General features: G+C 41.2%; 1 protein-coding gene across 4 annotated transcripts in view; it reads right to left on the reverse strand.

The window, feature by feature from the left end:
- APP (amyloid beta precursor protein) overlaps positions 1-26200 on the reverse strand; it is a 139780-nt gene that overhangs the window by 12836 nt on the left and 100744 nt on the right. For all 4 annotated transcript variants that reach the window (XM_033146881.1, XM_033146883.1, XM_033146880.1 and 1 more), the window contains 5 exons: positions 22656-22730; positions 21013-21171; positions 14900-15028; positions 11877-11976; positions 3811-4032 (listed from right to left, as the gene is read on the reverse strand). In XM_033146881.1, coding sequence (XP_033002772.1) covers positions 3811-4032; positions 11877-11976; positions 14900-15028; positions 21013-21171; positions 22656-22730 — 685 coding nt within the window. The remainder of the gene's footprint in view (positions 1-3810; positions 4033-11876; positions 11977-14899; positions 15029-21012; positions 21172-22655; positions 22731-26200) is intronic.

A 26200-nucleotide genomic window follows, 5' to 3' on the forward strand; every position in this document is an offset into this window, starting at 1 on the left:
ACAGGAAGGAAGGAAGCAAGACAAAGTGGCAGCTATCTGGAGTTCCTGCAAGAGCATCCATCACTGTCACCTGCCCCTCCCAGGTAGCAGCAGTTCTGCCAGGAACCTATCATGACACTAAATCCCTGCTGGCCATGCCCATCCTTCCTGCCTTATACTCAATTCTGTCACCTTGGACAGCAAAAATTACCTTCCCTCCAGTTGTTGTTGTTGTTATTATTATTATTTTGTGGTGAAAAACAAACAGAAATGTCAGCAAAAAGGGGGGGAGATATGGTTAATAAAAAACCTTAAATTAATAGCAAATATGGATAAACAAGTGTTAAAAGATAGTCATACCAAAACACTTAATGACAAAATTCTATCTTTATCTATTTGACTGTGATGTGGTATGGCTTTTTGGGATCCACTTCTTACAGAAGACACATATATGAAAACAGATATTAACAAACAACTAACAATGAAACGTATTTCCTGGGTCAAACTCTGTTCATGTTCTCTCTGGTGTCACCAGACTAGCACCCCAAGCATTTAGCTTCACACTTGTTCCTAGCAGCCCTGGTGCACTTTTATGTTGTGTGGGGTGTGGTGTGGTGTAGTGTAGTGTGGTGTGTGTGTGTGTGTGTGTGTATATACTGTGTTCACCCCTAAAAAATGCAACTTGGTACCCCCTTCAAAGCACACACTGAATTTGTTCAGTTGTAAAAGGGGGGGGGCAGAGAAGGATCATGCAGTTGTGGTTTGAAACTTTTGGTTTCTGCTAGAAGAAATCAGCAGACAAAATTGACATGTTTCTTAGGCCAGGCCTGCATACCAAGTGACCCACCCACTTGTTAGCCAACAGCCACATCTGTCAGCTGCCAAAAGGTGGCTCAGTCTCCTGGTTTTGCCACCTGCCTGGGACTGCAGAAATAGGAGGGTTATCAAGAACCTACCAAGCCACCCTACGTACTTGGTTCCTCAGCTGCATTGTGCTTGCTGGGTGAACAGTACATATGGATGCAGTTCAATTCCTTCCTCTTCCCTGAAACAAGCTTTGAGGAATTGCGGGACAAATGGAAGAGACCAATTCTGCAGAAGCACATCACTCTCTAATATGGTACATAACTTCACTTGAAAGTCTCCAGAAAGTGAAATATAAATACTGACAGGTGACAGAATGCAGGACTCTAGCTGCTGATGCAGAAAGCCATGAGTCTGGGCGTATATGAACATCAACCATGACTTTGCTAGCAATACCTTCTGTACACCATCTATAAGCCAAGATATTGTAATAGGGATTCTCACTGTTGGCTGCATCTTACTACTGAATTTCTCATTCCTGGATTTTTTCCCTGACTGTATTTCAAATGGGAATAATAAGACTCTTTATTTAACTAGGCACTGAGTAAAGTTTTTGAAATAGGGAAATTAAATTAATTTTGGTAAGTTTATTAAACATTATTTTTAAAAGCAGGTTGTTATCCAATTTAGGTATTGCATATTCATTCAAATAAATACACAAAATTGGGGGGAAACACAACAACACATGGAAGAATCATATTTTAAAACAAATATCACTACCACTTTGAATGCCATATTGGAAGGAACGCCACTTATCCAACAAACATATCCAAGTGCAAAAGTTTTTGCCAACACAGATCTTTGCATGCTAGGTATTATAACTAGATTTTCTAAAATAATGATCCTCCTGAAAAGCCACAACCCTCTGACATGAATATGACAATCTGCATGGATTTCCTCACCCCCTCACAACATGCTTACCAGTGATTTATGTTTGTGGTAGCAGGTGGACTTACCAGCTAACCTATCACACACTCATTCAATCCAAGCAGAACACCACACAGCTGCATAATGAGAAAAACTCAAAAACATGATACTACTTGTCCCTTTTCCATGCTAGAGAAGACACAGTCTCTCAAACCGATATATGCAGGAGCCAGAAATGCTAAGCTACCATTAGTAGAATGCAGTGAAGCCTATTTCATAAACAGAACAGAGCCAAACCCCAGGTTGCCTTATAGTGTACACTATGGATAGACCTGCAGCCAACCAGCCCTTGGTGACTGCATCTATGTTTTATTATAGACTGACTAATTGCAATTTTAACAGTGAAGTAGCTGCAAGTTCTGGATTTATGACACTTATTTATTCAGGCAGCAAAACCACATTTGTATATTGCATTAAGAGAACCAAAACGAAGGTTTTCTCTTGAATCTGCGAAGATAACCTCTCAAAATGCAGCACTGCTGAATGCACACCAATGAAGTGGAAAGGAAAACAGGGGCAGCTGTCAGGAAAGCAGAGGAAGAAAAGGGCCCTCTCTAGACTAAGCTAGAAAGTTACTGGATCCAATCCACATCTCTTAAATATTCTTTAAGTGAGGGTGGGGAGCTATTTTTCCTACTGAGCTCTACCAGGCAAATGCAATGTGAAGCCACAAGTTTCTAATATCAAGTTTATGTACCCAGGTTTGCCAGTATGTGCCCTAAAATCTGTTAAAATGAATATAACTCACAAATTCAGCACAATCCACAATAAAATAAATGGGAGTTTCTCATTGCACAGCTTATCTGTCACACAACGCCTATTTTCACTGCTTGTTCTGAAGGAGAATCTCCCAACTGACTGTGCTACTTTTTATTTTTTATTGTTGTATAGTTTTGAGCTATATCCAGCAAAGTTGTCCCGTTTGCACAAGGACTTCTACTTGTACAATTGTGCAGGGGTTTTTTTGGGAGGGGGGGTTGCAGGGAGAAGTGAGGGAGGGAAAGTTCACAAGAGCATAAACCATTTCACTTCCTTTCTACACTGTATTACGATTTTCAAAAAGTGCCAAATTTTTGTAACTGATGTCATTTTTGCATGCTTTATAATACATAAAGGAAGTGCATATTAACTTTTTAAATGTCCCAGTAAGGCAATCATCAACCTTCTACGCTATCATTAATCCAGAAGTTACCTGTGAGTCTCACTAGCAACAAATCAATCAAATATAGTGCCAAATATTCTGATATATGTTGCTTTGGGGGATAACAAAAAAGACATAACAAGTGAACACATTTTTTTCTGATGTACACATTTTAGTTCGATGAATTCCTTTTGACACTTAAAAATAAGAAGACTGCCTTTGTAAAAAAAGATTCTGATATGGCTGGAACCAAACAAAAGCTGACTTTCCAGAAAATTGATTATTAAGTTTATCCATTTATCAACTTTACCTATTACCTTACACAGATATGTAAAGTAATACATAAGTTCAACAAATATGGCAAGTTCAACAAAGGCCACAATACTTTCCCAGCTATTTGGGAGGGGGGAATCTTTGGAAGAATATAATCATATTGATCACTTATCAAAGAATGTTTAAGAGCAGTAGTTTTGAAATAAGACTACTGATAATGACCTCGTTAGATGCAACATATTCCCAACATTCTACTTCCACAGAGTCTCCAAGGCAGTAAGTAGCTCTCATTAACAGCTCAAAGCACCCCTTTTAATTAGACATTATTATTTTGACTTGCTTCCAATTCCTGCAAGTTTGCCACATTAATTTTTTAGTGGGGGCAGACATCTCACTAAAATTTTGACAGCTTCTCTGTTTCAAGGCAGTACGTGAACTTCTGAATCTCAATGCATTTGCAATCTACCCAAAATAAGAGAAAGGCAAGTGCTTCTGGGAGACCTTTCACCAATCAGAATGAACCATTCTTTTGCTTTTGTCAGAGAGGCCAAGACCTTCTCATAATACACCCAGCTACAATCCCACACCATCTCCATCCAAGAAATTCTTAAGTCATCTTACATTACCTTCATTTTCAGTGTTGGCTGGGACTGAATCGACTGCAAAGGGGTGCCATGGCTGAAAGTCATCTAGGCTGATTTCCCCATCGACTGGAAGGAGTTCAACTGTTGTTTTAGTCTCTGTCAAGGAAGGCATGAGGGCATCATTTCCATAGCTGATTCTGGGCTCACTGATCATATTTGCCAAGATATCATCTGAGTAGTTTTGCACTTTCTGAAGCAGTTCATCTGGAGGAAAAAGAAACGAGAAACCAGCAATTAATTGGGTCCTCCCTCAAAAAGGGCACGTGTTGCGGTGAGAACTGGAGACCGATCCCCTGTGTTATGGGTGGGAAGAATGGTCAGCCACAAAACCCAATTGGTAGGTCCCTCGTTGCTGGGTGCAATCTGGCCAATGGGGCACAGTCTAAATGTATCACGGGACCTATATATACCCATGCATGTGTCCCAGAGCTTCCTCTTTCGGTGCATGCATTTGGAACACCTGTCCACCTCTCCCTACTTTTAGGGCTTGTGCACTTGACCTTGCTATGCCATCGTGTGTCATCTGTCATTGGGACAGGGGCACAGCAGGAATTTTCCCAACTTGGCTGATTGGCTGTTGCCATTTGGGTTTTGTCTGCCGCATAACAAACCATCACAACTTGTAAGGTTGCAGATAGGCTCTGGTTCAGGTGATTGGGGTGGGAGAACGCTCTCACCATCTCTATGTGAAGGGTATTCCGTTAAAGGAATCCAGGGAGTCGATGGTTTGGTCACCCCCTGAGAGGGGGTTGTGCCCATGCCTGAGTCGGGGGAACATTTGGACGGCGGATAGAGCAGGGCCTCGGCTTTCCGCTATCCAGGTGTTCACCCTTGGCTGACCTATGCTGGAACCCTGGGTCAGCGCTACCTGCAAGGGTGCAGGGAGCTAGTTGAACCAGAGCCTATGCAACCACTCACTTTCTGTAATCAATAAAGTTGTGGCCTAAATTCTGCCAAAAACCAAACTAAAATTTGGGTCAAGTGAATTTATTTAGGAGGTCTCCGGGTCTGAACACGCAAATACACTTCAGGCTACTCTAAGCACTCACTTGACCCTAACTGGCAAATTAATCACAATTGAGAGAATGCAGAAATGGTTTTAAACTTAGTTTGCAAAACAGAAACAGAGAGGCTGAAGACCACAGCATCACTGGAGGTGGGGAGGGAAAGAGAGAAAGACAAAGAACATATTTGTGGTACCTTGCAGTAAAGCTGCAGAGCAGAAGAATGAAGGGAAACAGGGCTATTGGCTCTGCTGAGACTCCAGTAACCACAGGCGGCCTTTTGATGAAGCAGGACGAAACAACCTAATTAGGTGGCAGATCTAGACTCCTCTACTTCCACCCGTACTTGCAGGTTTCCATTTTGAAAAACCATACTGTTACAACTTCGGCATGATTTTCAAATGGGAGACTCTGCAAGATCCTTTACTCCAAATTCAGAAATTTACAGTGCAGTCCTATGCATGTCTGCCTATCCAACATTAAGTCTCACTGAATTCCCAGGTAACGAGGAAATCTTATACACATTTACTAGCGCTGTAGAGACTAGGGCTTGCTGATCAGAAGGTTGGCTGTTCAAATCCCCATGATGGGGTGAGCTCCCATTACTCGGTCCCAGCTCCTGCCCACCTAGCAGTTCGAAAGCACATCAAATAGTGCAAGTAGATAAATAGGTACCGCTCTGGCAGGAAGGTAAACGGCATTTCCGTGCACTGCTCTGGTTCGCCAGAAGTGGCTTTGTCATGCTAGCCACATGACCCAGAAGCCAGTAACGCGAGATGAGCGCCGCAACCCCGGAGTCGGACACGACTGGACCTAATGGTCAGGGGTCCCTTTACCTTTTTAAGCCCCATTGAACATAGCAGAGTTTGCTTCTAAGCAGGCATTCCTAAGACTGAATTGCTAGAAGCTATTCCGAAGTTATCTAATAATGGGAGGCCTACCTGAGAGTTTGTTTGGTAGCAGTTTGCTAATGCCTGTTAGTAGACAGAAGCAGTGTGCACATTTTCTACCCCCTGTACTGATAATGTCAGTCAGTTCCGGGTATTCCCACTTCCAGTGAGTGCAGGCTACCAATTACAACATGGAAGTATAAAATCCATTTATTAGTGCCAGTTTATTGGTGAATTAAAAAACAAACAAAAAACACCCTCATCTTTAGGAAGTGTTTTGAGACAGCCCCTGAAATGTTAACAATTGGATTGCTAGTACTGGCATACTTTTACAATACTGAAGCTCTGAAATGGAATCTGAAGCCATCTCATTTTCCCCGAGTTCTCCGCTCCGTTAGAGGGAGAAAAAAAAGAAATCTCTCTCTACTGGAGAGCCCCGGCTGGAGTTCAGTCTCTCTGAAACAAGGCAGCCATACATTGGGGTGTCTTCTTGGAAATCCCTGCTCCGAAGAGCAAGGAGGGCAAGAGGGCATGGAGCCCAGCTGGGAGGGCAGGGGCAGGGCATTCTGCCCACAGCAGCAAAATGTACTGGGCAGGCCCCACCAGCCGCATCCCTTCCCAAAACTGACCTAACTGCAGCCATACCACCAGGCAACTGTTTCCAACTCAGCTGGTCTTTATAAGAGCTGTAGCTTTAAGCACTGGTGTTTTTTTAGCATGCTCCCCCCCTCTCCACCCCCTTTGCTGCTTGGTGTTCTGTGTCTTTCAGTTTGTAAGCCTGAGGGCAGAGAATGTCTTATTATTGATTTTTGCAAGCTGCTCAGAGAGCCTTCTTAGTTGAAGAGTGGGGTGAAAATATTTTACATAACTAAATGAAATGTGTACAAGCACTGGACCCTGCAATAATTCACTTTTGGTTAATGAAGGTACGACGCTTGGTGTTCTGTGCATTTCTATTTGCTCATCACCTTTAAATATGCAAACTTACATAGGGAGGAATTCAATGATGCAATATTATGTTCCTTTCATTAGTGTAAGCATTTCAGCTTGACAGATGAACAATCCCCCCAATGCTGTTCTGGGGTTCTCCCAACACTCTGGAGCCAAATTGGGGGAGGCATTTTTTTGGGAGGGACGACAAAAGCCCAGTTGCACTAGCAGGACGCATTGGACTGGCACCCGGTAGCACAAACTGTTTATCTGAATCTGAGCCAAACATACACACATGACACACACACACACACACAGAGAGAGAAAGCCTCCTCTTCAACTTCTAGATTCTATTACTTTCCTGATTTCCACTGCGAAACTACAGTGCAGATAGTATATCCACAGGGCAAACATCTATCAACGAGCAAATGACATTACGTCAGCTGTGTGGATTGCCAGTCACAAGCGTGACCCAATATGAACCATAGCATGTGTTGCCTCGATGCGCTGTGATTATCACAGGCATTGACAAAGACAGACATATCCTCCTGGGCAACTCACTTGTCTCTGCATTATCCAGCTTTGTTGCAAGGAACACATGGAAGGATCCAATTTCTCACTGGCATCCAGTGACCCCAGGGCTGGCCCAAACCAGCAGCATGCATTCACATTTAGCATCAATGCCAGCGCTCCCTTCATTTTCTAAATTGGGATAGATGCTGCACTACGTGCACGTCAAGCTAGCTGGGATATCACTGTAACATTTCATTATGTAGGTAGCTAAGCAGTGAAAAGGGATACAGGAAGAAGCTGAAAAATAAATCCTGTCAGCAAGAACACCCAAGGAATGGATTGTTTTATAATCCATTTAGTGATAAGCTGAAATGAGTAGAAATTATTTGAACTATGCCTTAATTAAGTTCTCGGTGCTTTCTTGGCTGCACGTGCTTCTGACTATTATATTTCAAAATAAGCTTTTAATTTTGCAATTCTTATCTATTTAAGATGCTTCCTAGAATGTCAGACACCAAAGTAGCTTCCCAATTTCAAGACAAAAGATGTTTCTATACGAACAGTGCAATCCTATCCTGGTCTGTTCAGAAACTAATGCTCCTGGAGTTCAAATCAATGTCATTCTCAGGTGCATAGGGTGTAAGATTGCAACCTAACTCTTTTACATTCTTGAATCTTGTACTTACCACATTTCCACATTTCTTAATTGTTTTAAAAAGGCACTGGTAATGATCCAGAGCTTTTCTGTGCATTCATCATGGCGTTTTAATTAGCACTTTACACGCCTGCATTTGTCTATCCAGTTTACCAAACAGGCAATACAGGGGTACCTCTGGTTGCGAACGGGATCCGTTCCGGGGCCCTGTTCGCAACCTGAAGCACTGTATCTGCGCATGTGTGCAGTGAGTTTCGGTGCTTCTGCACATGCGTGAAGCGTGATTTAGTGCTTCTGTGCATGTGCGAAGCGCCGAACCCGGAAGTAACCCACTCCGGTACTTCTGGGTTCTGTGCGTTTGTATCCCGTGACAAACGCAACCTGAAGCAAGAGCAACCAGAGGTATGACTGTACCCTTTTAAACTAGGACAAAGTGGCATTTCAGGAACATATATGTAAATAAGGTGGTACCGTACATGGAGCTTGCTTTTGCAGGGATCTCCAAATTGAGACAGATACCTTTTCACCAGCTCCACTTCAAAGCTTGCTACACAATGATCCACTAACTTATTCCTCATTCCATTACAAATCCATCTGACACGGTCTGTCTGCACTCTTCAAGATTGTTTAGAATTTTCACCTGATGGTCTTATTTAGACACACCAATTTCCCCTTCTAGGCACCCTTATCATCTCATAACCAGTTCACATTATTAAAATCCCGAGACATGCTGAGCTAAAGAAAAGACCAGCTACTGACCAAATTCACAAAGACAACTTGTTTACTACCTCAGACTACAGCCTTTCCACCACATTATTTTGATGCAACTGCCACTGGCTACAAAGGCTACCATTTCCACGCCTTTCTTTATTCCTTTTAAAGAAGTCTGGCTCCAGTTTTCTAGGAAGCAGTCCCCCTCTTGGTCAAGGTGGTCCACAAGAACCTAGAGTCTTTTGAAAGCAGCTATGCAGGGATGCCTGCAAATCCTCTGTGCTGACAGGCCGTCAGTCCAAGAAAACAGGATTTAGGAGAGGGAGGGAAGTGTGTGTATTTTCGTGTGCATATCTATTTATCTGGGTCAATGCAGATAAACTATTTATTTTACCTGTACTTTTACTGCCAGGGAGTTGAGCAAGACAAAAGGGAGGTTTAGAAATGGCTAAAACAGCTAGGCCTGCTCTGCCCTGCCTAGAAGGTACAATACTAGGATGTTCATTTCAGAAATGGTTCCAGGTTCTCCAAAATCTCACAACCAGGCTTGAATAAGTCCCTTATAAGAACTATAGCCTGGCATGCTGTTATGCATTTCCCTGAAGGTTTAGTTGAGCCTTTCTCATATCTTGAGCCTCTCATCGCTCATGCTAAGCAGCCCAACTCCAGAGAAAATGGGAAAGTCAGATCAGGGTGCCTAACTTGCATCGTTAGGGAAGTTTTTAAAGTTTCATGATTTATTGTATTTTTACAATCAGCTGCAGTCAGAACGGTCAGGATGATGGGAACAGCAGTCAAGCAATATATAAGGGGTTAGAGTTTAGCCACCCCTGCTTAAAATGAACAGGTTCATGTCAACATCATTCCTCTGTTCTTGCTCTTACGTAACATAAACTTCCCAATGCACTTTTAAAGAAAGATACAATCCCTGGGCTGAACACACATTTTGGTTTGTTTGCTGTGTTTTTACTCATTCACAGATATGGCATCTGTAGCAGAAATCTTTTCTGAATATGTTCAGGCAATTTCCAAAGGGCAGAGTCATTCATCATCTCAGAGAGCACAGTAGAATTTGTAAGTATACCAACACTTCAGTCTTCTATAACGTCAGAATAGATTTAATAAAATAAAATCATCCTATGAAGGTAATGTGTGATATTAAAAACTTCACCAAGAAAAATCAATTGCTTGGATCCTAAAATAAATTCACTTGAGAAAGTTCAGGAAAGAAAAGAAAAAGTTCACCTGTACCCCTGAGAAACTTCTCCAGAGCATCAGCAGGTCTTCTTGAGCAACATGGGAATGGAGTGTGGGGAGGAAAAGACGAAACGCTTTCCTTCCATGAACTTCCTTAAGTTAACTTAAGATCCATGCCTGATTTAGAGAGATTGTCTCATAGCATAACCTCCCCCACGACCATCCAACACTGATCAGGAGAGTTTCCTGATCCTCAGAATAAGTCTTTCAGAGGGCATAAGTAGAAATGCAGGGAATAGGAAAACTTCCTTCTGTGAATGTTTTTAAGTAAATATTTTTAAATGCTTGCATTTTCTAGCCTCTTTTCTGAGATGAACATACCTCAAAGTGCATATCTCCCATTGCTTGCACCATTCCCCCAGTTCTGCCAACATGCCCTCCTTTCATCCTGATTTGAACACACTGTCTTTTCCTGCACTTTTTACCAACCAGAAAGAAAATTGACCCTGCAGCAGTCAGAGACAACCACCCCTAAATTTCAGATCAGTTGAGTTTATTTGAGAAAGTTTAACCCTTGACTATTTATTAGCATTAGTAGTATGCAATAATTCTGCTAACTTTCTCTTGCCAGTGACCACACTGATCTCAAGCATTTGGTGATAATTCTCATTCTTGAATAGCAGGTCATTCTCCCAGCTCAAATTAAGTATGACAGCTGGGACAACATAAATCAGCCTTCCCCAACTTGGCATCCTTCAGATTTTTTTTTTTTTGGGGGGGGGGGAGACTGCAGTTCCCATCATCCCCGACCACTGGGCATGGCTAGCTGGCATCAATGGGATCGGCAGTCCAAGACATCTGAAGCACCCCAGGTTGAGGGATTTTACTGAAACTGTTTCCGTTAATATATATTAATGAACTGCTCACGTTGTTCCTTTGCTACCAACTCTCCCCTAATTTTATAAGAACATAATTTTAAACTTTGCTTGTGGTGACTTCACCTTTAACTAGACGATATTTCAAATACTTTAAAAAGAGTGGGGAAACCCCAATGTTTAGCAGGATCACCAAAGGAACAACCACTACTGAAGTGCTTAAGTTGCAGTAACAAACATACAGTTTGGATAGCAATTGTATGAAGAGCTGAGTAATAGAGTGAAACCCAGCATCTGTTGAGACAAAAATACTCAGCAACCAGATGCAAGACAGATGTTCATAGTAGTTCCAACCATCACTTAAGTGAAGAAATCATATATCCCAGTCATTCGTTAATAACATAGTATAGCTTATTGCCAAAAATTAGCTACCTTAAAGTATGGAAATGCCTTTGGAAATCCATTTGCATATTTTGAAATGAAAGCCTAATTCACACAACATTTGCTAAGAACTATCTAACATTTGACTACAAGGGATTAGGTACTGTTGAAGGGTAGCTTATTACCATCACTTATTTAATGTATTTTATCTCACTCTCTGAGCGGCTTACAAATGATCAACAATAAGGTTTGCAATCTAAAAGGCATGTCACTCAAAAAAGGAAAATAGACTGGAATGAAGGAGGAAAATAAGTCATTTCAAGCACTAGCTCTTTGTTAATACAGTTTTATATTTTTAAAAAACCCTTTCATCTGCTGTAATGCTTTTAAGTTACAAATAGTTTTTTATGGCTGTTTTAAATAATTTTAATGTTGCACTTTAGTGAGGTGTTGTGACCCAACTCAGGAGGGCAGATACCATGAATGGTGGTCTAGAAATCCATTAAATAATTAAAAATGTGTACCACTTTTCTGTCCACAGCAGAACCCAGCTCACTTGAAGAGTTTTGCATACTTCGGGAAGAAAAATAGCAAAAGCATTCCTGATTTAAAAGCATCACTCATTCAGGGCAGTTACACTGATAACAGTTATTTCTCTTTCCACACAGATTCCCTCCCAGATAACCAGGCATAGAATGTGTTGCATTAATTCCCCCCCCCCCACAGACTTATCACCATTTTAATGTGAAAACTACCGTCCAATCTTAATACTAAAGGGACCAAGTAGTTTTTAACTCGTCCTCTCCCCGCCATCTACCTGCTACAAATGAAAATTAACAGGCAAACTATTTTCAGGACAACAGACCTCCAAGCAAAAAGTAAAGCAACTTACCGACTTCATCCTGAATCTCCTCAGCAACCGCTGGCACATTGTAAAGCAAGGAAAGAGACTGGTTCATGCGTTCATATGTCACACGTAGGTGTGTCATAACCTAAAGATATATATAAAAAAATCAGTTTGCAGTCATGTGTCAAGGCCAATACATTCACCATGCAGTCCCCAGAGCAAGTTGCATATTTTCCCATGTGATTAAACTATGTAGCATCTTCCACTCCAAAAGGTCTGCGCAGATCAGATGTCAAAATGTATACAAGTGACAAACCAGATGAAACTCAGAGGGAGGCCATTCTACTGCTTACCACCGCCCCATGAGCTCCACATGGCAGTGGAACTGCCAAGAAGGCCTCCCTTGCAGATCTCAACACCAGACAGGTCCATATGGGAGATGCTCCAGATATTTTGGGATCAAATAGTTCTTCAGGTCAGCATAAGCATCTTGAATATGCAGGTCTTTAAAAACTGGTGTAATATGTGCCTGGCCAAGAGTGCTCACCAGCACTCTGGTGGCTGTATTCTGCGCAAGTTGCATCTTCCAAACTGTCTTCAAGACCAGACCCACATAGGGTGTGTTATGATAGCCCAGTCTTCAGCTTATTAGAGCAAGGATCACTGCAGCCAAGCACTCTCTATCCAGGAAGGGCCATCGTTGATGAACCAGCCTGAGCTGGAAATAAGCCACTGGAGCCACCTGGGTCTCAAGGGTCAACAGCAGGCCAAAGAGCACCTGCAAACTACTAACCCAATCTCTCATGGGGAATGCCACATCATCCAGAACAGGTTGTCTCCTCACTTCCCAGACCCGAGAACCCACAACACATACAAAAACTCCATCAAAATGCAGACATTGCCACTGCAACTCTATATTTTTAGAGAACAAGACAATTTGCGGTCCTGTCAACCTTATTGATTTTTTAGTTGAAAATCCATTAGGAAGTCACTAAGTAATTCACTGCTGTCATCCATGTCACAAAGAGGTACGGTTCTGTGGCAGATGTCTTCAGTGGTATGCTTTGTAGCTTTTCCCACCCATGTCAATGAGGATTAACTCTCATTAAAATTGCCTACAAAAACCAGCGTCAGCATGGTGCACAAGGTTGGGAACAGGCAGGTGAAGGAATTTCTAATCCATGTTCAAAAGGAATAATCACTTGCGTGGGCTGGATCTGCCTGCCTTGCCCTGGGGACTGAAGGGAAGGTGAAAAGGATAAAGGGGATGTTCCCAGATAAACAGGAAGCAGCAGGACAATTTTAACCAAGAAAAGACAGTTACCACCAGTGCTTTTCTTGCAAGAGCAGAATGAACTTTTGCTTGCACGATGGGACTTTACCCCTCTCCTTCTCCCCACACACTATCAAAATCTGCTCCAGAGGATTGGGAGAGTTTCCAGAGCAGATTTTTTTTTTTGGGGGGGGGGGCTGCAAAGAGGGATGTGAAGCCCCACTGCACTAGTGGAAATCAACTCACACATCATGGAATCCAACCCAGAGTTTTATCTTCCCTACCAGTGACTGACAATTTGCCGAGACTGAAACTTCAGGTGATTCTAGGTCGGCAGAATCCTATGCTCCCGTGGTTATTTTTCTTAAACGTTAAAATGTTTTTCAGTTTCACGGATTCTATGGATTGAAACAGAAGTTCTTAACAATTTTCAGACGCTGTCTGCTATTTTAATTCTTCTATATTTTCTTTGCCAGTTTTTACTCCTGCATAAATGTGCGAGGATATTATTAAATCTTTGGCACACAGTCTGTTAGGAAGCATGTAATAAGAAATTACAAATGGAAAGAAAAGAATTTTCTCAGCAGTATGGAGGTGTCCTTGGCTGCAGAGATAACTGAATGGTAAGCCTCATTGTTCTACACAGTACGCCACCAGAAAGCCTTTATTCACAGCACTACCACATACTCACAGAGATGGGAATATTTAAATAGTCCCTACTGCACAAGTTGCTCAATTGCATGCGAAACAGATAGGCTGGTGGCAATACGCCCCTGGCACCAACATGTGTATTTTGCATCTGACCAGGTCACCCATGGGGCAACATGCATGAAACGAGTATTGCTTTAATATGCATAGCCTGAACAGGTAAGGGATTTTTGGCAGCATGCCAGAAATGTCTAAAACGACCCAGAGGGGATCAGAATGCTGAACTGCTCCTAGTTTTCCCCCATGGAAATGCCTCTAAAATGGGGTGTCCCGTAAAATGGGATGCCTCATGAGAATACCATTTCAATGCAATAATTACTGGTGTGGGCCACATATATTCGTAAGTGGTGCTGAGATGTCACAATAATGAATCAATGAAAACAGTGGCACAACATAGGGACATATACAAATATATATATATAGTGAGAGAAATTGAATACAGATGAACATACAGGTAACTTGCAACTTACACTTATTTTACTTATGCAATAGCAGCTATGCATGGGTGGGAACAAACAAACAAATCCACTCTCCATTTATTTATCCCCCCCAACAAACACCAGTGCAAAGCTGTGACTGAGGCATACCTGACTTTGAGAAAGTGGCACCAAGTAAGGAGGTGTCAGCCTTTGGGAAGGAGGCATGAGGGTTCTGGAAGGGTCCTCCTTTTGGGAAGGAGGCAGAAGGACTCTTAAGATCCTGCCAGAGCCTTGTGCTTCCTTCCCATAGCTGCGTAACCAGCCCTCCATCTTGCAGAGGGCCTGGTTCCTGGCTTTACACAATTTTGCTTACACATACAATGGCCAGGAAGGTCACCCTCGTGTAAGTTGTGAGTTACCTGTACTACAAAATCTACGTACAAAGCCTGACCTCTTAAAAATTGTTATAAAACCCCATGATCCTACTACCTGACAGAGAGTATCAAATATTTAGCAGGTATCATCATACAAAGAGGGATACCAGTTGACATTAATCGACTGCAAGCTTTGCAAACTTATTTTTTTTAATGCTCTGCTTAATTTATCAGTCTTAAGAAATTAGCATGCGCACACTAATAAAAGTTGGGGATCTCTGATGGACATGTTACCTGAGATCTGATTTGGGCAGCTTTTTTGGGATCCACCATACGGACGTGCTCAAAGTGCTTGAGGGTATGCTGCCTATCTTTCTGCTCAGCACGCACGTACTTCTTCAGCATGTTAAACACGTGTCGAGGCTGCGGAAACAAAAATCAAACAAACCCACATATATAATTCACAGACCTCAGAGCATAGTGTGATTCAAAGTCATCTCCAAGGAACATGTAAAGCCTAAATTCTAAGCACTAAGGGCGCTCAGCCTGCTTAATTAGACCAATGGTCTACCTAGTCCAGCACTGTCTTCTCGCAGTGGCCAAACAGATCCCTGTGGAAAACACGCAAGCACAACAGCACTCTTCTCACGTATTTATATATATACTGGTAACTTTGCATTAATGTAACATTTTTATATGTAACTATTTTTATAATGTTTTGTTTCAAGCTGTTTTTGTTGCTTCTTTTTTGTATGCTGCTTAGAGACGGCAAAAATTATTTACCGGAATACTTGTGACCAAGTAGGGAAGCTTTTGTGAACTGGGAAATGTTTTGTTTTTTTAGGTCATCTGCAGCATTAGAAATTAGCTAGGCACCAGGCGCATTTTGCAACTGGCATGGGTCCACTTGCGACCATGTGGACGCCAGGTTTGCAACTGGAGAAAGCAAAATGTCAAGAGAAGGGATCTGAAATATTTTCCTTGAAGCTTGAATTTGTTGTATTCTGGATTGTTTCATTTGACGTTTTAATGTGTTGCAAACTGCTTTGAAATTTGTTCTTTAAAATATAAAGTGGTATAGAAATTAAAATATAAAATAATAATTCCCTGCGACTGGCGTTCAGAGGCATACTACCTCTGAACAGTGGAAGCAGAGCACAGCCATAATAGCTAGCAGCCACTGATAGCCTTACCCTCCATGAATCAGTCCAATCCACTTTTAAAGCCATCCAAGTTTGTGGCCTTCGTGGCCTATGTGAGTGAGTTCCATAGTTTTAACTATGCACTGCATGCAGCAGTAATTTCCTGAATCTTCTAACATATTTCAGCTTCACAGGATGGCCAAGAGCTCTAGTCTTATGAGACAGGGAGAAAAACTTTTCTCTCTCCATGCCATGCATAATTTTATAAGCCTTTATCATGCCACCTCTTACTTGCCTTTCTCTAAACTAAAAAGTCCCAAACAGTCACATCACTGATTTGTTTAACAGGATTATGATATCAGCAGTTTTATCTTCAGTTCCTTTCCTAATGATCCATTACACGATTTTGACTTTTTCACTGCTGCCACATACTGGGTTGCCATCTTCACTGAGGTTTCTATTTTGACCCAAATGTCTCACTCCTGGTCACTGACCACCAATGCAGACTCCATGAATGTATATGTTTAAAATTAATATCCCCCCCCCCCCCCCGCAACATGCATCACTTTATACTTGTTTACACTGAATTGCATTTGCCATTTTACTGCCCATTCATTCAGTTGGGCGAGGTCCTTTTGGAGCTCTTCATAATCTGTTTTTGTTTTAATGATCCTGAACAATTTATAAATTCTTTTTATTAAAAAAAAAAACACCTGGTGTTACATTGTCCACTTTCCAGTCCAGGTATGGAAACTGATCTTAGCAACAAGTTACATATTTCAGTTAGAAAATAAGGTATAAAATATTAATAATCCAAATCTTGCAGTATACAACAGCTGGAATGTATCTGACAGAATTATTTTGTAAATTAAAATAAAATGTCTGTTTCAGGTTGATATCTAAAAAGCCTTTAGGATATCATCAAGTCAAGTATTCTCAGCTCTGTCCTGTTATATCCTCCAGCACATTCAGTTTCCACTGCTTTTTGTGCTGCATAACTGCATTAAGTAATACAATTACTCCTTTTTTGAATAAGCACCACAGTTATTTACATGTGCGATGTTAGATGTGATACTGTTTGATCTACAATGCTTTACTCTAAACAGCTCCGAGAGCTTTGTTACAGACAAATAAAGGCATTTAACAGACAGAACTACATGGTAAAAAGCGATTGCATTGGGCACCGCAAATAACTCACACCATCCAGGTTGATTTTCTAGGTTAGTTCACAGCAGCAGCACAATGCCACAAGCTGCAATACCATGCGTTTTCCTTGGAATGAAGGACAACAACTGTAGTTTTGTCAAAACAAAAACTGTTCAGTACAGTACATTTTAAAAAGAAGTTTTGTTTGAGCAACAGCATAGAATTTTAAGCTGTACTGATGTCTCTCATGGGCAGATAAGATTCCTGAAAACAGAAATGACTGTGCTTACATATAACCAGATTGGGTGGGAAATTAGCAATTCAAAGTTCCAAGAAAGCAGAGGAACTTCTGTGTGTAAAAGCAACCCGAATTCAGTTTCTCCGGATTTATTTATGAATCAGATCACTCAAATTCAACATTTTTCAAGAGTCATCTTCTGCTGCTTTGATTACTAAGGAACGTATTTCATGTAAGTTTCTAGTTCTACAGAATGTTACTTCCCACAAAGAGGAAATAATACTAATCTAAGCAAATCTGTAATTTACAAGATAGGTAATTCTTTGTCAGTTTTTCTAGTTATTCTTGGTTTTCCTTTGGGCAAGAGATACAGAACAATTAAATCAAGAATGAATAGACTAAAAAAACAGTTTTTATCCAAGAGCTATAACTATTTTAAATGCTGTAACCAAATATGATCTTGGGGAGTCGTGATGGATGGTATGTATGTGTATGTGTGGCTGTAAATGTATAAATGCGTATATGTGGCTGTAAATGTGGGATGGCATTCAATTTTGTTGTACTATGTACAATGTCAATTAAGTATCTATCATCTATCTATCTATCTATCTATCTATCTATCTATCTATTCTCAGTGAATACTATGATTTGGATTGTGTGCAATGTAAACATTTGATTTTAACCTGCAGCCATGGAATTTAGGATGCCAAGGAGGAAGCTCTATACAGGAAAATGTATTGGATTCATACAGAGCTGCACCTATAATCTAAACTCATGGTTCTAGGATCACTTTATAAATTTTGAGATTTATCTTGTAAAGTAACAAATGCTTAGTCCTCTTTGATCTTTGCAAATTGCATTGGTGGTATTAAGGTTAAAAGAAGGATTTGGAAGATAAGACGGCCACCTCTCCAAAACCTGATATCCATTTGTAGTATAGAAGATTATTTGGTTCTTTTCTCAGGATAACTTGTGAATACAGTGGAACCTTGGTTTTTGAGTGTCTCGGAAGCCAAACGATTCGGAACCCAAACGCCAAAAACCTGGAAGTGAATGCTTCCGTTTTTGAATGCGCTTTGGAAGTCAAATGGCTTCCGAGGTGCATTTCTCCATTTGCTCCATTGAAACTGCTGACCGCCCATTGCGCCTCGGTTGTCGAACGTTTCAGAAGCTGAATGGTCTTCCAGAATGGATTACGTTCGACAACCGAGGTTCCACTGTAATATATTTTCTGTACAGTGGTACTTCAGTTTACGAACTAAATCTGTTCCGGAAGTCCGTTCTTAAACCGAAACCGTTCTTAAACCAAGGTGCACTTTCCCTAATGAGGTGTCCTGCCGCCAGTGTCCTTCCACTGTTCAAATTCCATTCCTAGAGCGAGGTAAAGTTCGCAAACCAGGACACTACTTCCAGTTTTGCGGAGTTCGTAAACCGAATCGTTTGTAAACAGGACTGTTCTTCAACCGAGGAACCACTGTATACTCATTATGTTCTTTTCCCAACCTGGTGCCCTCCAAATGTTTTGGACTCCAGCTCCTATCAGCCACAGCCCACATGTCCAATGGCCATGGATAATGGGAGCTGTAGTTCAACATTCCTGGAAGGCACCAGAATAGGGAAAACTGAATTAGAGTACAGTTTCTCCCTTGTACTCAAGCAAGAATTACACAACACCAATATCTTTGTTTGAGTCATCGACCTTTGTGATCAACAGTCTTGCTGCCTGATGAAATAAAATGCATTTAATAGCAACCCCACCAGCTGCCTTTCTATTTGGCTGCAGAAGAGTTCCGTGTTAATTTTTAAAGGCTGGAAAGAACATACTAATAGCAGAATCCAGCTTTCCACAATATAGCTGAAAGTGCATAGTGCAACAACCTTGCTGAAAATAAGCAGGTCTTGACCTATTCAGAGCTCGGATGGGAAAGCAGAGGTTGGATGGCCGCCTGCCATGGATGCTTTAGTTGAGATTCCAGCATTGCAGGGGGTTAGAATAGATGGCCCTTGTGGTGATTTCCAATTCTACAATTCCATGAAACTGGTTTGGAACCCTACTTATCCCACCTTGGGTCCAATGATGGAAGCCAGGTAGGATGCAACCACCTGGGAGACCATGACTGCTAAAAGAGAAGTCTTTAAAAATATACTAAGCTATTTCGGATTACTTATTCTCCAAAATGGATAATTGCATCAGCCTGTATCAAAGATTAAGTATGCAGCATCTATAATTATTGGATCAATATTGTGTTTTAAATATTTATAAGCACATGCAAAAATCCATATTCCAGATATGGTTTGTTGCTATCCCTAGTGTGTGTTGTGTGTCTGTGTGAACTAAACAACTGGGGGGGGGGGGAAGCATTACTCACAGAAACCAGCAGGGGCTGTCTGAGCTCTATAAAATAACTTCCCACATATACAGAAATTATTTTCACTCATCTTATTTATCTTTGTCAGAAGACATATTCGTTTTTACAATTCTGACTTTCCTTGTTTACACACATTATGTGCTCATCAAGAGCGATGGGTATCTTAAATTATTGATTGCAGAGACTGACAAATTTCTTGCCAGTCTCACATCAGATAGAATCTTAATTCTCACCTAAATACACATAAATAGCAATAACACCCCCCAACCCCACATCTTTGTGGGCCAAAACTTCTACTAACATATTTCTTCCTCTCCTATATGTAGCCTAATGTATCTTCAGAAAATGCGGAAGAATTTTGAAAATATATTTAAGTTCTTGCCTCTCTACATCAAACTGTTTGGTTCTGACAGTGCACAAGTATTCTACTCTGCGATTCTTTTATTTCCATCCTAAATATCTGTGCTTGTGCTATGTACCCACAAAACTAGTTTTGTAACACCATGGGTGCTAAATGTACAATGCCAGGTTGTTGCATTATTATTTTAATCTGGAAATAGCAACTTATGGGTGGTAGTGTCCAGTCATGACCCTTTCCTTATCTCACCATGATTCTGAGGGCAGCCCTCCCAATTAACAGCAATGGGTGCAAATTTCCAGGTGTGAAAGTACTTTTGGAAGGAGATTCCATTAGCACTATGGATGGGAGGAAAGGGGCTTAAGAATGCAGCATCAAGTCACATGTAGTTTGGGTTGGTATGCTCCATCCTAAAACAGTTCTGTACTGGTTCATCAAGTCGCTGGGTAAGATCAGCTTTTCTCAGACTTTTTCATTTGCAAACCACTTGAAAATTCCTGGGGGTCTCAGTGGACTATTAACAAAACTTTCAAACCAAATAAGAAAGCTCAGTTGCTATCAGGATTGTCCTCACAAGTATGACTAGAGTACACACTGGCAGAATAGTCATAGATTGCGCCACTTGTCACAAACACTGGTTAAGATTGATTTAACCCTCAGGTTCAACCCCCGTAGCACTTTTACAAAACTGTGTGAAACAAGTAGTGAGCTGGCACAGGAAATGATTGCAGTCACATTCATGCCATGTCATATGAGGGAAAAGAAAACAAGGTTGATTTGTAGCACATATTGTACCTTGGACAATATATTCTAGTGATTTCCCAACAGCAATAGCATTGAACTTTTAAATCCATGCCATATGTTTAAAGGAATGGCACCATTATGTGATCTCTGGTGACTTTTAAGAGATCTTTAAGAGAACTTAAGAGAAGGCTCTCAACTCCATACCAAAGTACCAGATGTACTTATAATCCCAAGCATGTTTTCTCAAACGTAAGTCTCAATGGGTTCAATGGGGCTTTTCTCACACGTGTGCACGGATTCACTTAGGTGGAGACTAAGCCCCACATGGACACAGTGGAACTTACTTCCAAAGAAACATGCATAGGACTGGGCTGCTGACCTATGCTTATGCCAATCCTTATTTTGCTTACTTTGGGAGGGACAGCCTGCAGAGCGGTGATGTAGTTCTCCAGAGCAACACGGCGACGGTCATTGAGCATGGCTTCAACTCGTGCCATGTGAGTCTCCACTAGCTGCTGTCTCTCATTTGCAGCTTCTTGTTCCAAGGATTCCACCTTCTCTTGGAAGTGCTGTTGTAGAAGAAACACAAGTTGTCACAGGAAACTTAAAACGAGCAGATGCCACCCAACTGATTCTAAAATACCCCATTTTTAAAATGACTCGGAATTGCACGAAATAAACTGGGAGCTTCTGGCATTTAGCATTTCCTGCATTTCTTATTATCGTGTGCTGCCAATCTTTCCCACTCTCTAAAAATCATGGAAATGACATTTCCGCATGATCCAGTGATATGGCTTAGTTTCCACTTGGACAGCCAACAACATAAAAATTGCTTGAGTGTGCATAATCAAGGAAAGAAAAACCATTCTTCACCAAGCTAATGATAAAAAAGCACAGATATATTTTCCTTTCCTTAAAAAAAAAAAAAGCAGGTACAGTGGACTCTCCGGATATGAACTTAATTCGTTCCAGGGGGTCCGTCCGCAACCTGAAAAGTCCATATCCGGAGGCACCGCTTCTGAGTGCGCAGTGCAGAGCACTTCTGCACAAGCGCGCATGGCGAAACCCGGAAGTATACACTTCTGGGTTTGCCGCATTCACAACCCGAAGTTTATGTATCCAGAGGGATACGTAAATAGTGGTATGACTGTAATTCTAAACTGAAGGGTTTGTAAAACAAAAAAGGAAGGAAGGAAGGAAAAAACAAAGAGGTCCCAATGAACACTCAGTTACATCTTAAGCATGCTTGGCACCAGTAGCTGGACATGTCAGGCACTGAGAAGGGCCCCAGGGGTTCAGCTGAGCCCCTCACAGGCCTGACCTGCCTGTGTTGCCACCTACTGCCACCCCATTGGGCAGCTGTTTTAGCAGTGAGTGAGTGACAGTACTACTTCTGAATGGAAACTGAGGTGTGTTGCTGTGTTGTGGCAGCAATAAATAAAAATAAAACCATGCAGCTAAGTGTGTGTGACAGAGAGAGAGAGAGAGAGAGAGAGAGAGAGAGAGAGAGAGTGAGTTCGGGGTTAAGGCTTGCCCTGATCTTAAGTTTGGAACTCACATACCCAACAGGCACAGAGAGTTTTGTATGCGCAGTGGTTAAGCTCAGACTTCTTCACAGCTATACCTCATAGGTGATGGATACCATATCATCTTCATCACAGAATTCAAAGAATATGTAAAGCATCCATGTTAAGATCACAAGGAGCCTCCACCCATGTTTCCTTCAAACTATAAAGATGTGGCAAATGGCACGAGCAAGACTGAACATGGAAGTCCTGACTCACACATTTTTCAAATTATATGGAGAAGATGTAGCAGTATCCATCTCAAAAGGACTGCCAGCTGTATTGGTAACGTGTGACCAGGATTTAAGCCACCTAGACTTGTGAAGGCAGATTCCACATTGTGTTGAGGGAGTGATCTCCAAATTCACAGTACAGAACAAGTAACCCTACATTTGCAAACCTCAAGGTACATGCCGGAACTCATTTTTGCTACACATTTATTTTTATTTTTAATCCTAATGGGCACGGGGAATTCCTTTTCTCCTTACCTGGATGACTGCCTTTTTATCAGCCTTTGGCAAATTCTTTGCTTGGTGTTCTGCCTCCTCCCATTCCCTCATGACCTGCCCAGACATAAAATACAAAACAAGCAAATTGTATTATGTTCATACTCAGAAGGTGATTTGAAATACTTGGGTGGTTGAAAAAATAAAATTAATCCAACAAAGCTATTTTGTGCTGGCACCCACAACACTTTTATCAATTTATGATTACAGGCACCTGATTTTTTTTTTAAGCAGCATTGTTTTAGAGTGTAAGTTTTTAATTATTAGCTCATGTATCCTCTCAATAAACTTCAAAGGTACGTCAGGCTGAGGGAAAGTGATGAGCCCAGAGCAACAAAACTAAATGTAATGTATACACTGGGCTCTCAAGGAAAGGTTTCAACCCTGCTACTCTGTCCACCCAGCCAAGCTAACTATGACCAATATGAAAATAAGTCAGGTTTTAAATGCAAAGCTGGAAAACAAATGGGCAAAAATTGAGTTTCCCTTCAATATACCACTTGCTGTGAAGTGTTTTAGTTTTTCTGCAACAATGGCATACGGCTAAGATCAAACTGACAAGCAAAATAACACACTTCTGAAACTCTTTCCCACAATTAGCGCTCTGAATTTTAAGGTCCTTCACAACAGGCCTTTTCTTTTTTTGAGAGGGCAGAAACTGAACAGTTATAAGAATTAGTGAGCAGATTCTATTACATATTATGCTCAGGGATTATGAAACACAGAAGGCAGATGATTTGTGAAACCATAAATTACGAGATCAGGTTCTTCATTCCCTAAATATGTCCCTCCGCCCTTAAAGACCAAAGTACCTTGAACATTACTGAATCTATAGCATTAATTTAAATACCTGTTACCTTGAACATTACTGAATCTATAGCATTAATTTAAATATATGCGATTTCATCTAACACACTTTTTATATATAAAAAAGAAAGCTTAAAAGCAGCCAAGGCATAGGGGAAAGAAGACTGAGACTGTGGGTCCACTGTAGCTCTAATTTTTTGTGTATGTATGCGTGTGTAGATAAGTAGATAGATGATAGATAGGGGTGTGTGGGTGTGGGTGTGTGTGCGCGCACGCACACACACGTGTAGTTTTGGAGGGGAATGGGGAGGTTGCCTGTTTTTTTGCAGGGTTTTTTTTTAAAGGGGGTACAAATATTTTGCCTGTTCTTCTGGAACGGAGGTTCTAAGCGCTGGAATTTTTTTCTTCAGTGAACCTGCTATTTTGTGGTAGCTTTGTTAGTTTATTAGCTGTGCCTCCAAAATGGGGGAGTCCTGGACTAAGAATCCATGCAGCTACATCTTTTGTTTTTGTTAAATTAATTATAGACACTGCGGGTGGGGGTGCATAACTGGGCTTGCAGTGTGTGGTGTTTGCCACAACCAGCCAAGGCACAACACACACTGCTAAATGTCACCTGTGCCAATGGGTACTTTTAAAACTCAGCCTCATAGCTGTGCACCCCTAATTTTTTGTGGTGTGTGTCTGGGCAAGGAAGGGACAAATCTCCCTTCCCTTCCATGCTGTGAGTCTTATAAGAATCATTCCCTTGCGGCTATAACTAAAAAAAAACCCCCAAAAGATGAGCTGAATGCTATGAAATTAAGCTTAACATCTAGTTTGACCTTAATTTCTTCCTTTATCATGAATTATGATATTTGCGTTCACACCCACACCCACAACAATAGGTTTTTCCTTTTGTCTTTTTAACCAACCTTCAAATCTAAAATGCACATGGCTAACATACTCTGTGGAAATTAGCATTATTGCCAATGTGATAAGACAGTATTCGGCTTGAGCAAGTTTTCAACATCTCTCATCCGCTCCTCAAACATTTTAAGTGAGATTATAAAATGGCAGGTCATGAGGCTGGTATGAGGAGATGCAAATTGGGAGGCCCAGAGTTCACTCTGGTGCAGGGATGATAAATACCTTGCAGAACTTGAAGAGTATGATTATTTTTTAAAAAAGTAAGACACTGGTCCAAGCTGTTATTTTAGCAGGCTATGTTTTTGTCATCAGTTAAATCTGAATGGTCTATTTACTCTAGCTGGTCAGAAAAATTCATCAGCTTCTGCCAGACACCATCCACATACATCAGTGTCGCAAGAAAAGGAAAAAATAAATACATTTTGGGTTTTTGTTTCTTGAAGGTCACGGATTTAGAAATAATATATTTTTTCAAAAAATCATCTGTGGGGGATGGACAGACCCAAGTGATAGAAACAAGAATAAAAATCACTAGATTAACATGCATTCATTGAAGAAGGGCTCCCCAAGAACCATGAAGTTGTCCTATAAGTGCTTATAAAGCTATTCTCCTTCACTGAAAATACAAAGCTATCACAGCCATACAGATTTATGATACTTCAAAGACTTGGCTGTTTCATGCCGAGAAAATGACAACTTCTGGGCTGAGATTTAAAGAAGGCCGCCATTTCAAAGTCAAACTGTTCTCAGAATTCAGGACACACAGCATGATATAATGCAGGGGAATGGATGGGGAGAAGAGACAACATATGCCATCCATTATTATCAAGGCATATTCTAATCACACCAACCCCATTGTACTTCAAAAAGGAGATTTTATCCTGAGTAGGTATTCTACACAGCGAGTTTTACGATTATCAGCAGTTCTGATATTTCAGGGAAAGGGCATATGGAAAACACCTGCCAACCATGCGGTAATTCTCAAAAAGGCAAAACAAAAACCCCAAATGTCTGTACTAGTTATATGAAGAACACTGTAAAACCTAAGCAAGTGTTATGGCATGACTGCCAAGAGATTGGGTATTCTGCCTGCGCCTGGACAGTTGCTACACGGCCAGTCCTGAGAAGAAGGGAGCTATTTGCTTCAGACCACAGAGACAGCTGTCCGGAATGAATTTGTATGAGGACATGTTAAAAGAAGCTACAAAGCAGGCAAGCTTCTATGTCCTGGGGGGGGGGGGGACTTAAGAAACTGATAGGGTGAAATCAGTGTGCATGATAGGGTTTTGCTGACACTTTCAATGAGGATTAAAAACAAAAACAAAACTCTATACGAAGATTTGAAAACCCACCACCACAAACCCATAACAATGAGGATCTCCTCACCCCTTTCCTAGAACAGCAGTGCACACGTAACATTAGAGCAGTAAATGTTTCAAAAGAGGACAACCAAGATGATCAATGGGACAAACCAGTTCCCCTTTGAGGAAAGGCTAAAACAGGGCTTTTCAGTTTACAGAGAAGGTGAGTGCAAACAGGTGAATAAAATTATGAATTGTGTGGAGAAAGTGCATGCCCCATTCACCCACCCAAACATCCTTTCAGCTCAAAATGTGTCACTGCACTTTGCATAGGACCATACTATAATTCCTGCATACCCACCCACCCAAATTGGTTCTATGAAAAATGCCAGTCTACTATGTACCACTTTTCTTTCACTGCATTGTCAGTAGATTGACTGTCAACAACAAAAACTTGTGCAGTAAATTATGCAAGGAGAGGTCATCTGAACCATTTTAGGGAGGAGAAAG

The sequence above is a fragment of the Lacerta agilis genome, chromosome 4 (genome assembly GCF_009819535.1).
Source record: "Lacerta agilis isolate rLacAgi1 chromosome 4, rLacAgi1.pri, whole genome shotgun sequence".
Taxonomy (NCBI): domain Eukaryota; kingdom Metazoa; phylum Chordata; class Lepidosauria; order Squamata; family Lacertidae; genus Lacerta; species Lacerta agilis.